General features: G+C 36.3%; 1 protein-coding gene across 2 annotated transcripts in view; it reads left to right on the plus strand.

The window, feature by feature from the left end:
• Positions 1 to 15,504, plus strand: part of LOC111156613 (centlein) — a 288,532-nt gene that overhangs the window by 5,573 nt on the left and 267,455 nt on the right. For both annotated transcript variants that reach the window (XM_022517606.1, XM_022517607.1), the window contains exon 2: positions 1,255 to 1,343. In XM_022517606.1, the coding sequence (XP_022373314.1) occupies positions 1,255 to 1,343 (89 nt within the window). The remainder of the gene's footprint in view (positions 1 to 1,254; positions 1,344 to 15,504) is intronic.

A 15,504-nucleotide genomic window follows, 5' to 3' on the forward strand; every position in this document is an offset into this window, starting at 1 on the left:
AACGGGACATATGTTGCAGGTAAAAACAATAGGATTTACTGACTGGATATGAAATATGAGGAAAAGAGAACAGAATTGACTTGTAAGTGATAGGCCTTTGAGCAAACGACTTAGATGATGGCGTCATTTTCTGAGCTGAAGAGTAGTAAGTTTGTAAAAAGTAGGAAATCAAGATTTTTTTTGTTTAAGTAAATTTGAGATATCTACTAGGTATTCAAATGGAATTATTGAGTTGGAGATTGGAGTTTGCACCTAGGGGTGGAGAAAACAGCTAAGGATGGAAATGTTGTAAGTCCTCAGTGTGTAGTTAATAACATAAAACCATGGAACTGAATGAGGTCCCCTAGAGCAATGGTTCTCAACCTTGAGTGCACAAAATCACCTGAGGAACTTTAAAAAAAAAATACTGATACTTGAAACTTACCTGAAACCAATTAAGTCAGAATCTCTAGATCATCACTTTTTTTTTTTTTAAGATTTTATTTATTTGACACAAAGAGAGAGATCACAAGTAGGCAGAGAGGCAGGCAGAGAGAGAGGAAGGGAAGCAGGCTCCCCTGCAAGCTCCCGCTGAGCAGAGAGCCCGATATGGGGCTCGATCCCAGGACCCTGGGATCATGACCTGAGCCGAAGGCAGAGGCTTAACCCACTGAGCCACCCAGGCGCCCCTAGATCATCACTATTTTTAAAAACTTCTTTTAAAAACTTCTCCCAAAGTGACTCCTAACTCTCAATCACAATTGTCGTAACAACTGGCCTAGGCATTAAGACTAAAACTGCCCATTGTCTATGGGATTCAGCTACACAGAGGACCTTGAAAAAGGAATTTAACATCATAGTGGGGAGGGACGTCTGACTGGAGAAAGTAATAGAGCGAATGGAAGTGAAGAAGTGGAGACCATTATTATAAGTAGCTCTTCCAAGGAATTTTGCTGAAAAGGGGAGCTGAAAAATGGAGCAGTAAATAGAGAGCAATTCTGTTTTAAAGCAAATTTTGTCATGTTATTCAGCATTCCAACCTTTACAACCCTGAAGTGTCGCTGGTAGAAATAGTAAACGTGAATGTGAACTGCCAGAATGTGGAGTGCTAAGAACTTCTTAAAATAAAACTTTCCTGTTATACTTTACAAGAATCTATTTTATAGTTATAGAACTAGGGATCAAGTAATTTCTTTTCATGTTTTAATTTAATGTAGTGTCTTCTCTGATTTAACTACAAAGCAGTGCATTAAAAATGTCTTTTGTTTCTTTAAGGCTGATAAAGAATTTGTATGGTCTTTGTGGAAACGTCTCCAGGTGACAAACCCAGATCTCTCACAAGCAGTCAGTTTGATTGTGGAAAGGTGAGCTCTCAAGTTATTTTTCTATGAGTATTTGGTTTGTTGAATTTGTTTTGCTTTATTATTAAAATTAAAACTTGGCATTAAGTTCCTAAAGAGATTTGACTTCCAAATGAATGTGGAGCGTGATATTATAATTATTGGACTTATTTCAAGGGGTGCCAAGTCACCAAATACAAATAGGCCATGTCTCCTGCTGGTATTCTGATATATTTGGGAAGTTGGCAGGTAAGAGATAATGCTATGACTTGGACACTGTGTGCGTCTAATGTGTCTGTGTATATGTGTGTGTTGAGCTCTTACAGCTCGACTTTAAAAATTGGAGAAGTACCTGTTATTTGGCTTTTTACTCTGAAACTGCCTCTATTGGCAACTTTCTAGACATGGCTCACTTTTCCCCTGAGGTAACTGCATTGTGTACTTTAAAGTCTGAGATGACATTGTCAGAATAGAGTAAATGTTCTGAAATGGACTGAGGGATTTCACTTAGTAGTCTGTATTACACTGTAGGGGATGCCCATTCATTTAACTATAGATTATTGGGCCTCTCCTTGGTCATTAGAAACAGCAGAGTGATGCTGGGTACTCTTTATCAAACATTTGGTATATAGTAGTCCCATGATGCTTAGCCTAACAGTTAAAACACTTGGTTTCTAATTAAATGGATTCCAGTACATTGCCTAAGTGAGAAGCTAAGCACATGGATGCCTTTTTCCTTTTCTTTAATTGAGTCATGATTATATAATCTGAATATCATTTTTTAAAGACTTTATTTATTTATTTGACAGACAGAGATCACAAGTAGGCAGAGAGGCAGGCAGAGAGAGAGGAGGAAGCAGGCTCCCTGCTGAGCAGAGAGCCCAATGCGGGACTCGATCCCAGGGCCCTGGGATCATGACCTGAGCCGAAGGCAGAGGCTTTAACCCACTGAGCCACCCAGGCACCCCTGAATATCATTTTTTGATAACTTGAACCTTTGGTGTGTTCTCTGGAATTAACTTTTTAAAATCTGTGATACATACCTATGTATAGTTTTACCATCCTTGGTTATTGTGAACACTTAAAATAGCATAATCACTTTCTCTTCATGTTACTTATATGTCCAGCTCATCAGTCAGGTTTTCTCTTTTGGCTATCTGGATTAGCCTTTTGTTGCAGTACCCTTGGTACTTCCTCAATCATCCTTGAGATGAAATGTGGCCATTCTTCATCCCACTCTGTTTTCTTGCTGAATAAACTTTCTAGAAGTTATATTCTTGGAACTTCAGTAGTCATTTATGTGATTCTTTCAATATCTTCTCATTTTATTTGTATATATATTTTCGAATTTTCTAATTTGGTATTTTTATTTATTTTTTTAATTTAAATTACATTAATTAACGTATAACATATTATTGGTGTCAGAGGTAGAGATCAGTGATTCTTCAGTCTTATAAATTACTCAGTGCTCATTATATCACATGCCCTCCTTAATGTCCATCAGGGACCTTATCCCTCTGCTTCCTTCCCCTCCAGCAGCCCTCAGTTTATTTCCTATGATTAAGAGTCTCTTATGGTTTGTCCCCCTGTCTGGTTTTGTCTTGTTTTATTTTTTCCTCTCTTCTTCTGTGATTCTCTGTTTTGTTTCTTAAATTCTACATATGAGTGAGATCATTGATAATTGTCTTTCTTTGATTGACTTATTTTGCTTAGCATAATACCTTCTAGTTCCATCCACATCATTGTAAATGACAAGATTTCATTCTTTTTGATGGCTGAGTAATATCCCATTTATATATACCACATCTTTATCCATTCATCTGTCGATGGACATCTGGGCTCTTTCCATAGTTTGGCTATTGTGGACATTGCTGCTATAAACATTGGGTGCAGATGCGCCTTTGAATCATTGCATTTGTATCTTTGGGGTAAATACCTAATGGTATAATTGCTGGGTCATAGGGTAGCTCTGTTTTCAACTTTTTGAGGAACCTCCATACTGTTTCCCAGAGTGGCTATACCAGCTTGCATTCCTACCCACAGTGTAAGAGGGTTCCCCTTTCTCCATATCTCCAACATCTGTCATTTCTTAACTTACTGATTTTAGCTATTCTGACTTGTATGACGTGGTACTCCTTGTGGTTTTGATTCATTTGATATTTTTTTTAAACTTGATAAAACTTTCTATAATTTTCACTTTCTTCTTGGTCAAGACAGAAACAAATATTAAAATATTGTTGGGTCATTTGTCTTATCCTTTCAGATTTCTGTTTTTCAGTATACATATAAAAGTAAATATATACAATTTGTAAATAAATGCACATATATTTTGGGGTGGATACTCAAAAGCTTTTTGCTGCTACGATATGTAATGGAAAAATTTTGGAGATTATTGCTTTACAGCTATGATTCTTGAAATTTTAGTGTGCACAAGATATACCTGGCGAATTTCTTAAAATAGAGATCTCTGGAACTTTCCCCTGATCTACTGAATCTCTAGGGATGGGGTCCAGAAATCTCTTTAAAATATAAGCTTTCCAGATAATTCTGATGTTGACCATAGGCCCTACTCTGAGAGATTTTGGAACTTGAGTTGACTTTTTGAAATTGGAAACTTGTTTAAGTGACATTTATAATTTTATAATTATGTGGACATTATTTCCTAGAAAACTATGTAGTATGTTTCAGCCTGTTAAAGATGAAGAATGGTATAGCATTCAGTCTTTTCTTTCAAAAAAGAATATTCTCAATATCAAAGTCAAATACAGTGTCTTTCTGTGTAGTCCATTAGTTTACCCAAACAATGCTACATGTAAATCTGTTTAATATCTATACCTTGGTCTTCTGGACAACTTTATTTCCCCTTGGAATTTCTAATTGCCCTTCTTTTCTGCTTTTTTAAATAATAAGAATATCTTTGCTTGTATAATGACTGAAGGCATTCTTCCTTGAGCCCGTTGGCTTCTGGTATGAATTTAGACCAATTGCTTTCTAAACCTATTCATAGCTATCATCCTAGAACTTCTTTTCATTGTACTCTTGGACTAGTTCTACAGTTCCTGGGATCCTACATCTTTCTTTTTCTTTTTGTTGGGTTATATTTTCAAAATTATTTCCCAGAAAGGATGCGCAAGTGTTCCACTTTCTGACTGCTTACATGCCTGAAAATGTCTTTTATTTATCCTTATACTTGACTGATACTTTAGCTCAATATGAAATTTCATTTTATTTATTTAAATTTTATTTATTAGTATTATTAATTTATTTAAAATTTAAGATATTTTTTCTTTTAAGATTTTGTTTATCTGAGGGAGTGAAAAAACTTTAATGCTAAAAAAATGTTAAACATCATCTGAGCTTTCAATAAGTTGTAATCTTTTTCTGGTGGAGAGTGTTGCTTTGATGGTGGTGAGTGTTGCTTTGATGTTTTCAATAAGTTGATCTTTTTCTGGTGGAGAGTGTTGCTTTGCTGCTGAGTGATCAGGTTGGTATTTACTAACAGTTGGGGTGGCTGTGACAGTTTCTTAAAGTAAGACAACAGTGAAGTTTGCCACATCAGCTGACTCTTCCTTTCCTGAAAGATTTCTCTATAGCATGCAATGCTGTTTGATACCATTTTACCCGCAGTAGAATTTCTTTCAAAATTGGAGTTCTTTCAAACTGAAAGATTCATAAATCCTTTGTTGTCATTTCAACAATCTTATGGCATCTTCACCAGGAAGCCTCTCAAGAAACCACTTTCTTTGTTCATCCGTAAGCAGCAACTCATGATCTGTTAATTGCAGTAGTTCAGTCACATCTTCAGACTCGACTTCTAATTCTAGGTGTCTTGCACTTTTCACCGCACCTGCAATTACTTCTTCCACCTAAATCTTAAATCCTTCAAAGTCATCCATGAGGGTTGGAATCAACTTTGTCCAAACTCTTGGTAATGTTGGTCTTCTGACCTCTTTCCATGAATCATGACTGTTCTTCATGGGATCTAGAATGGTGAATTCTTTCCAGAAGCTTTTCAATGGACTTTGCCCAGAGCCGTCAGAAAAATCATGAACTATGGCAGCTCTAGCCTTATGAAATCTATTTCTTCAATTATAAGACCTGAGAGTTAAAATCACTCCTTGATCCACGGGCTTCAAAATGGATGTTGTGTTAGTAGGCATTAAAACATTGTCCATCAGAGCTCTTGGGTGACCAGGTAGATTGTCAGTGACATTTCAGTAACATTTTGAAAGGAATCTTCTTTTTTTTTTTTTTTTTTGAGCAGTTGTTTTCAACAGTGGCTCTAAAATATTCAGTAAAGCATGTTGTAAATGGATGTACTGTCATCCAGACTTTGTTGTTCCATTTATTGAGGACAGGAGAAGTAGATTTAGTGTAATTCTTAATGGCTCTATGGTTTTCAAAAATGGTAAATGAGCATTGGTTTCAACTTAAAGTCATCAGATGTGTTAGCCCCAAAGTAGAGTCAGCCTGTCCTTTGAAGTTTTGAAGCCAGGCATTGACTTCTCTCTAGCTGTGGAAGTCCTAGATTGCATCTTCTTCCGTTAGAAGGCTGTTTCATCTATATTGAAGATCTGTCATTTAGTATAGCCACCTTTATTAATTCTCTTAGCTAGATCTTCTGGATAACTTGGTATAGCTTGTCCGTTAGCACCTGCTGCTTTGCCTTGCACTTTCAGGTCATGGCGATGATTTCTTTCCTTCAATATCATGAACCAACCTCTGCTAGCTTCAGATTTTTCTTTGGTAGCTTCTTTACTTCTCTCAGCTTCACAGAATTGAAGAGAGTTAGGGCCTTGCTCTGGATTATGCTTTGGCTTAAGGGAATGTTGTAGCTGGTTTAATCTTCTGTCCAGACCCACTAAAACTTTTTCCCTATCAGCGGTAAGGCTGTTTAGCTTTCTTATCATTCATGTGTTCACTGGAGTAGAAACTTTAATTCCCTCAAGAACTTCTCCTTTGCATTTACAACTTGGCTGTTTGGTGCAGGAGGCCTAGCTTTTGGCCTGTCTTGGCTTTTGACATGCCTTTTTCACTAAGCTTAATTATTTCTCGCTTTTGATTTCAAGAGAGATGTACAACTCTTCCTTTCACTTGGACACTAGTGGCGTCTGTAAGGTTATTAATTGGCTTAATTTCAGTATTCTTGTGTCTCAGGGAATAGGGAGGTGTGAGGAGAGGGAAAGATACGGGGGAATGGCCAGTCGGGGAGCAGTCAGAGCACACATATTTATCAATTAAGTTTGCCATCTTATATGCATGTGGTCTGTGGTGCCCTAAAACAGTTATAAGAGTTTGAAATGTTGTAAGAATTACCAAATGTGACACAGAGACATGAAGTGAGCAAATACTGTTGGAAAAAATAGTACCAATAGACTTAATTTGACACAGGATTGTGACAAACCTGTTTTTGAAAAACTTGGTATCTGCAAAGCATAATATAGCAAAGCACAGTAAAACGAGGTTTGCTGGTCCATATATTTGTGTTCATGTGTTTTACTTTTTATTATGGAATATTTCAATTAGATGCAAAGACAGAGATAATATTTTAATGAACTCCCATGTTTATTCATCATCCAACTTAAACAGTTATCAACATATGACCAACCTTATTTTATCAGTAAACGTCTACTTCCTTCTTGTCTGCTCTGTCTACCAGTAATGGATTATTTTGAAGCAAATCCCAGATACCATCCACAATTACATACGTGTTTATAGTCAGTTCATGTTATTCATAGCAGTTATGTTCTATAAAGTCTTTGAAAACATTGAATTAGCCAACACTGGAACACTGCTTGTGGGGAAGTAAAGGTTTAGGTTCCTGTGAGCTTTTGGCACAACTTCTTGTCAGCTGGTCAATATATAACATTGTTTTAGGTATGTTTCTCTTTAAAGACATCTTATGTAATATGTATTGTTGATTCATTACTGTTGAATTCATAATACCTTATAACTCATGCTTGAGCAAAAGTTGTCTAATACATTCTTTACTTCAAAAGGCACATCACAGTTTTCTTACACTTGGAAACACTAGATAACACTTCAGCATTGTGCCTGGTGATCATTTTTAACAGTGAAATCAACAACAAAAAGTGGGAAATTGTGAAAAATGTGGCACTAAATAGAACATGAGAACACTTGTCAATGGTATGAGAACTGAAACAGAACATCCCCTTGTCTAACCTTCTCTGGCAACATGTGGTTTGAGTGACTTAAATTTTTGCCACATCCGGCATGCCTGCATATGACTGAAAAATGGCATGAGTATTGATTGTAGGCTTATAAATGAATTTTAGTGAATAAGCAAATTCACAAATTCTGAGTCCTGGAATGAGGATTGATTCTATCTCTAAACAATAAGGGTTCTTTTTTTTAAAAAGATTTTATTTATTTATTTGACAGAGACGCAGAGTGAGAGGGAACACAAGCAGGGGGAGCAGGAGAGGGAGAAGCAGGCTTCCCGCTGAGCAGGGAGCCGGATATGGGTCTTGATCCCAGGACTCTGATATGACCTCATCCGAAGGCAGCCACTTAACGACTGAGCCACCCAGGCATCCACGATAAGTGTTCTTTTTAATAAAACCATGGGATCATAGTTGAGAGTTTTGTGATTATTCCTGAATACAGTCAAATATCCAGTCAGTTTTCAGATTTCTCCAATAGTCTCATAACTCTTCTTCTTCTATTATTATTATTATTATTATTATTATTTATTTTTTTTTTTTTAGGGAGAACACATGAGAGAGCATGAGCAGGGGTGAAGGAGCAGAGAGAGAGGGAGAGAGAGAATCTCAAGCAAGCATGGAGCCCAACACGGGGCTCGATTTCACAACACGGAGATCATGACCTGACCTAAAATCAAGAGTCAGAGTCTTAACTGACTGAGCCACCCAGGCTCATACTTATTTAAAAACTTGGTTTGACGGGGCACCTGGGTGGCTCAGTGGGTTAAAGCCTCTGCCTTCGGCCCAGGTCATGATCCCAGGGTCCTGGGATCGAGCCCCGCGTCGGGCTCTCTGCTCAGCAGGGAGCCTGCTTCCCTTCCTCTCTCTCTGCCTGCCTCTTTGCCTACTTGTGATTTCTGTCTGTCAAATAAATAAATAAAATCTTAAAAAAAAAAAAAAACTTGGTTTGTTCTGGGTGCTGAGTGTGGAGCCTGCTTGAGATTCTCTTTCTCTCTCCCCCACCTCCCACCTCTGCTCATGCTCTTTCTAAAAAAAAAAAAAAAGTTAGTTTGCTCCTATGAGGATTCAAACACAGTCTACCCGCTGAATATGTAGGTTCCTTATCCTTCTCTTCTTTCTCTTTTCAACTCTATTTGTTTATTTTTTTAAGGATTTCTTTATTTGAGTGGGGGGAGGGGCAGAGAGAAACCGTGAATCTTAAGCAGGCTCCCCACTGAGCAAGGAGTGTGGAACCCAATGGGAGGCTTGATCCCATGATTCTGAGATCATGACCTGAAATCATAAGCTGAAATCAAGAGTTGGATGCTTAAGCAACTGAGCCAGCCAGGTGCCCCTCTCTTTGAAACTTAAAATAATAATAATAATAAATTGGTCCATTTATCCTGTGGAGTTTCTCACATTTTGGATTTTAATGATTGTAATAGTCTATATCCTGTAGTTACCATACACTTGTCATTAGACCTAAAGACTTATTCAGATCTCATGTTTTGGCAAAAATCTTTTAGGTATAATTATATAATTCTTATCATATCAGAAAGCACATAGTATCTTATCCAGATTTTTTTGTGATAACTTTGATCAATGTCTCTTTAGTTTTGAACATTCTGTATTCTTCTTCTTTTTAATGGCATCAGCTTGTTAAACCACCATGGTTGTTAGTTATCCTTTAGTAGGTCTTGTATTCTGGATTCACTCGACTGCTTCCTTGTGTTGTCACTTAAACTTCTGCTCTTTAATTATTACAAACTGAAAGGTAAATCTAAAGCTTGATTATATTCAGGTTCAACTTTTTTGGCACAAATATTTCATAAATTGTTCCATAGTGCATCTCAAATGAAAGCGCATATTGTCTGATTGTGCTCCTTTCAGTAATGATAGTATTAGTGCATTAAGGTGATGACAGCCTGATCCCTCCATTATAAAGTTGTATTTTTACCTTATGGCCAAGAGGTAATCTAGAACGTAAATACAGTAATGTATTGGTGCCCTGCAAGTGTTCACTTCTCCATCAGCGTTTCACCTAATTTGAGTATACATTGATTATCTGAATTTATTATTTCATTAGGAGCCAAAAGTTGTGATTTTATATGTTTTTTGTTTCTTCTCTATTAACTGGAATTCTTTAACTTTTTGTGACTTTTTAATATATATTATCTTTAAATTTTTAAATTTTTTCATTAGCTAATGTGGCTATATGATTATATGATTCAACATTTTAAAAGTGTTAAAGAATATGCAATGGGGAGTCTCCCTCTCACTCCTGTCTCCAGCTATTCCTTTCCCTTCCTCACAAACAGTAATAATAGTGCATTTCTGTCTTTGATCCATTTTGAGTCAAGTTTTGTAAATGGTATAAATTAAGGATCCAACTTCATTCTTTTGCATGTGGATAGCCAGATGTCCCAGCACCTGTGGAAAAGACTATCCGTGTTCCAAACCCCCCCCAACCCCACCTTGGATGGTCTTGGATTTGTTAAAAATAGGTTGACCAGGGATGCATGAGTTTTTTTTCTTGCATGCTCAGTGCTATTCCATTGGTTTGTATGTCCATTCTCATTCTAGTGTTAAACTGTCCTGATGACTGTTGTGTACTAGGTTTGAAATCAGGAGTTAATCCTGCTTCTTCGTTTTCAAGAGTGTTTTGGCTATTCTGGGTCCCTTATAATTCCAAGTGAATTTTACTGTCAGTTTATCAATTTCTACAAAGAAGTGATCTAGAATTCTCATAGGGATTATGTTGAATTTGTAGATCAGTTTGGGGACTTTTGCTATCTTAACAATGTTAAATTTCTATATCATGAATGTGGGATTTTTTCCAATTATTTAGTCTTTTAAAATTTCTTTCAACAATGTTTTTAGAGTTTATATTTTGCACTGTTTTGGATAAATTTATTTCTAAGTATTTTACTATTTATGATTCTGTTATAGATGGAATTATTTTCTTTTTTTTATTTATTTTTATTTTTTTTTAAAGATTTTATTTATTTGACAGATCACAAGTAGGCAGAGAGGCAGGCGGAGAGGAGGAAGCAGGCTCCCCGCTGAGCAGAGAGCCCGATGTGGGGCTCGATCCCAGGACCCCGGGATCATGACCTGAGCTGAAAGCCGAGGCTTTAACCCACTGAGCCACCCAGGCGCCCCGATGGAATTATTTTCTTAACCTTATTTTCAGATTGGTTAGTGTAACTGTGTAGATTACAATTGATTTCTGCATATTAATCTCGTAACCTGTAAGCGTACTGAACTCATTTATTCTAATTCATTTTTTAGTGGATTCTTTAGGATTTTCTGTAAGATCGTATTATCTATAAACAGAGATAGTTCTGCTTCTTCCTTTTAACCTTGATGCGTTTTCTTTCTTTCTCTTGCCTACTTGCCTGGTGAGAACTCCAGTACATTGTTGAACGGAAGAGGCCAGAGCCAACATCCTTGTTTTATTATTATTATTATTATTTTTAAAGATTTTATTTATTTATTTGACAGACAGAAATCACAAGTAGGCGGAGAGGCAGGCAGAGAGAGAGAGGAGGAAGCAGACTCCCTGCTGAGCAGAGAGCCTGTTGCGGCACTTGCTCCTAGGACTCCCAAGATCATGACCTGAGCCGAAGGCAGTCACTCAACTGACTGAGCCACCCAGGTGCCCTCAAATGTATGTTCTGTGTATATTGAGATGGTTGTGTGATTTTTGTTTTCCATTCTACAATGTATTACCTTAATTGATTTTCAGATGACTTTATATTCCTGGGGTAAATTCCATTTGGTGGTTATCATGTATAATTTTTTTGATATGTTGTTGGATTTGGTTTGTTAGTATTTTGTTGAGGACTTTTATGTGTTCATAAGAGGTATTAGTCTATAGTTTTTTTTTTTCTCATGATGTCTTTGTTTTTTATATCAGGGTAATATGGGACTTATGGGATGAGAAGTGTTTCCTTTATTTTTTTCAGAAGGGTTATTGAAAAGCTGGTATTAGTTGTTCTTTAAGCATTTGATGGAATTCAGCCATAAACCCCTCCCGTCCTGGGCTTTGTGGTTAATTTTTTAATTGCTAATTGAATAGATTGGTTCAGGTTTTCTACTTTTTTCTTGAGTCAATTTTGTTAATTTGTGTCTTTTTAGGAATTTGTCTATTTTTTCTAGGTTGTCTAATTTGCTGGCATATAATTTTTCATAGCATTCCTTTATAATCCTTTTCATTTTTATTACATTGGTAGTAATACCCTCTTTTTTTATTTCTGATTCTGATTGGTGACTTCTCTATTGTGGCCAACCTAGGTAAAACCTTGTCAGTTTTATTGATCAGTCTTTAAAAAAAACAGCTCTTGGTTTCATTAGTTTTTCTATTGCTTTTCTATTCTGTTTCATTAATATTTCCCTAATCTTTATTATTCCTCCTTTTTGCTTGCTTTAGATTTTGTTAGCTCTTATTTTTTCACTAATGGCGGAACAGTATGTTATTGACTTTAGACCTTTCTTCTTCCTTAATATAGTTATTTAGAGCCATAAATTTTCCTCTGAGCACTGCTTTAGCTATATCTATGTTTTGATATTTTGTGTTTTCATTTTTATTCATCTCAAAATATTTTCTGGTTTCTCTTTTGATTTCCTCTTTGACCTAGTGTTTATTTAGGAGTGGGTTTAATTTCCTCATACTTGTGAGTTTCCCAGTTTTTTCCCTTTTAATTTCTATAAATGGTTGCCTTTCTTACTGATTTTTTGTAGATTTTCTTGAAAAGATATTTCTTCATTTGCCCTTAGGACCATTACAGAAGTTTTCAGTGACTTTTAAAATAACGTTCACCAGTTTCAGTAGGGAATGGGTCAGTAGAGCTCCTCATCATCATGACAGATGTCAGGCTTTCAGTGTTGTTGTAAGCTCCTAAATTTTGGGAGAATTTGTTAAAGATAGATTTATACACTAGATCAAAACTTACAAAATATTTGTAGAGTTGTAACTCTGATAGGCATTACCAAATTGGGCCAATTTATATTTCTACTAGCAATGTAAGAAGGTGCCTATTTTCCCCACATCCTCGCCATCACATTGTTTTCAAATTTTTGTATTCTTGTGTATCTGAAAGGTAAAAAATGATATCCTGAAATAGTTTTAACTTCCATTTTTCTTATTACGCATGACTGAAGTCTAAGAGCCATTTTGTATTCTTTTATGTGGATTTTTTTCTTTTCTTTTCTTTTTTTTTTTTTAAGATTTTATTTATTTAACAGAGATACACAGTGAGAGAAGGAACACATGCAGGGGGAGCAGGAGAGGGAGAAGCAGGCTTCCCGCAGAGCAGAGAGCCTGATGCGGGGCTTGATACCAGGATTCTGGGATCATGACCTGAGCTGAAAGGCAGACACTTAATGACTGAGCTACCCAGGTGCCCCTGGACTTTTTCTTTTATTATCTTTCTATACCTTTTTCCTGTGGCATTTCTAATTCATGTCCTGTAGTGCCCTTCAAATTCAGTATATTATTTATAGAACTTAATGGCTTCTCCTTTGAGGCTTTTTTATTTTACTATATAACTTTTTTTTTTAACTGTATAACTATTTTACTATTGCAAGCATACCATTTTCTTCCTTTTCTCTAAATTTCACATCTTGAGGGTAATCTTTGATACTATTTGGTCTCTTTTTGAAGAAAATCAATTCCCATGTTCAGTCACTTTCTCTCTCTCTCTTTTTTTTTTTTTTTTTTTTTTGTGAGAGAGAGAAAAAGAGAGGAAGTGCCAGAGAGAATGGGAGAGAGAAATTCCCAAGCAGGCTCCACACCCAGCACAGAGCCTGATGGAGGGCTCCATCTCACAACCCTGAGGTCAAGACCTGAGCCAAAAATCAAGAGTCAGAGGCTTAACCAACTGAGCCACACAGGCACCTCAGTCACTTTCTCTTTTTGTCAGTCAGATCCAGTAATTCCTCTATGTCCTTAATTTCCATTCTCTCTGTCTAGGCTCTTGGTATTTCAGCTCTGAACATCCTACTGATTTCTTTTTCAAATGTGAATTCTGTTTTATATCTTCACTTTGAGACAAAGCAATATTTAAGGCACCAAAGAAGATAATTTATAGAATTTAGGGTAAAGGTAACTAAGGAACTTCTAGGATCTTTTTAAAGTTTTTTTTTTTTTTTTAAGATTGATTGATTGATTGATATTTAAGGTTTCATTTATTTGACACAGAGAGAGAGATCATAAGTAGGCAGAGGCAGGCAGAGAGGAAGGGAAGCAGGCTCCCCGCTGAGCAGAGAGCTCGATGTAGGGCTTGATCCCAGGACCCTGAGATCATAACCTGAGCCAAAGGCAGGGGCTTAACTCACTGGGCCACCCAGGTGCTCCATTAAGATTTATTTTTAAGTAATCTCTGCATTTAACAAGGGCTTCGAATTCACAGCCTTGAGATCAACAGTCAGGTGTTTTATTACCGACTGACACAACCAGATGCCTCTAAGACCTTTTTAATATATACCTCGAAGAACCTTATTACCTTTAGATTTGGTTGTCTGGAGGCTATCAAATGTTGCAAGGAAACCAGATTATGAAATTCAGAAATGTATAGCCATCACTAAAGTAAATATTTCTACCAAATTTACTCATTCAACGAATATCAACTGAGTGTTGTTTGAGTGTTAGACACTGTGCTGAAAGTTAAAGATAGCTCTGTGCCTAGCTGTTAAAGAGTACTGTCTAGTCAGAGAAACATTTGTAGAGACAATTTGTGATAGAGTTTGCTGAGTACTGTGATGAGTATATTCATATTAGTGTAATTCTTTCCTTGATCTCTGAAAAAAGATGTAAAAACAGTTTCACTAATTCTAAAAAGAAGTTTATTATTGAAAATAAAATTTTGATTTCTCAATAGAATAATATGACACAAATAGAAAACATTTGTGTATATTGTATTTTCCTTATGAATTTATAGAAAATACTATTTTGTATTTTGAGTTTACTTGTCATTTTATGACTTTATTATGAACTACTGCCAAAAGCACATTTTGGATATATCACTTGTTTATTAGCCCTACAAATGCATTTGCCTTGCTATTACATGTAAACCTCACTTCGGTATATTATTAGTGCCATTAGATATTGCCACTGTATTTTATCTTTGAATGCATAAGGTAACATTGCCACTTCAGTAGGTAGGATGATAAATGTTTAAGAAACAGTAACGTGGAGTTTCATAGAATAACAGTACATTAGGAACTATAGGAGCTCGAATTACTCAACTTTTCTTTGAATAACTATAAATGTGTATAGCCAAAGTTCATTACCTTTGTCTTAGACACAGACTTCATCCTGACTTTTTTTTTTTTTTTTTAATTTTTATTCATTTGACAGAGAGAGAGAGAGATCACAGGTAGGCAGAGAGGCAGGCAGAGAGAGAGGGAAGCAGGCTCACCACTGAGCAGAGAGCCCGACGCGGGGCTCGATCCCAAGACCCTGAGATCATGACCTGAGCCGAAGGCAGAGGCTTAACCCACTGAGCCACCCAGGTGCCCCTCATCCTGACTTTTTAAATTTTGTAATACATTATTTTGAGGTTGAAATAGCAGTAGAAACTGCTATTATTTTGCTTACTAAAATTATGTAAATAATTTTATGGACTTCTCTAACCGTGTACACAGTCCTCCATTTTGTGTAGCTCTGCCTTAAGGTATTGCAGTTTGTCATTCACCTGTGATGACAGAGAATCCCAGGAAGTGACTTACTACATTTCTTTGCTGCTACTTATTTTTTCAGAGAAGTGCTATAGCTTGTTAGTCTATTTCTTCCACTACATTTATTTGTTTTTCTGTCTACAAATCCATCTCTCTACTTATTGCATTTGCTACTATTCTAATTCATTTTTACATACTTTCTGTTCTTTTCTATTATTTTGCATTTATTTAAATGTCTTAGGGCAGTGATCTAAATGTGGTCTGCAGACCTGTGTTCTTAACAGTAAAGAGCATGTGCCAGGATGTAAATTAAAACTTATGCTTTCTTTGTTGAGAAAGTT

Source organism: Enhydra lutris, unplaced genomic scaffold (assembly GCF_002288905.1).
Source record: "Enhydra lutris kenyoni isolate GAN:26980312 unplaced genomic scaffold, ASM228890v2 scaffoldscaffold47, whole genome shotgun sequence".
Lineage (NCBI taxonomy): Eukaryota > Metazoa > Chordata > Mammalia > Carnivora > Mustelidae > Enhydra > Enhydra lutris.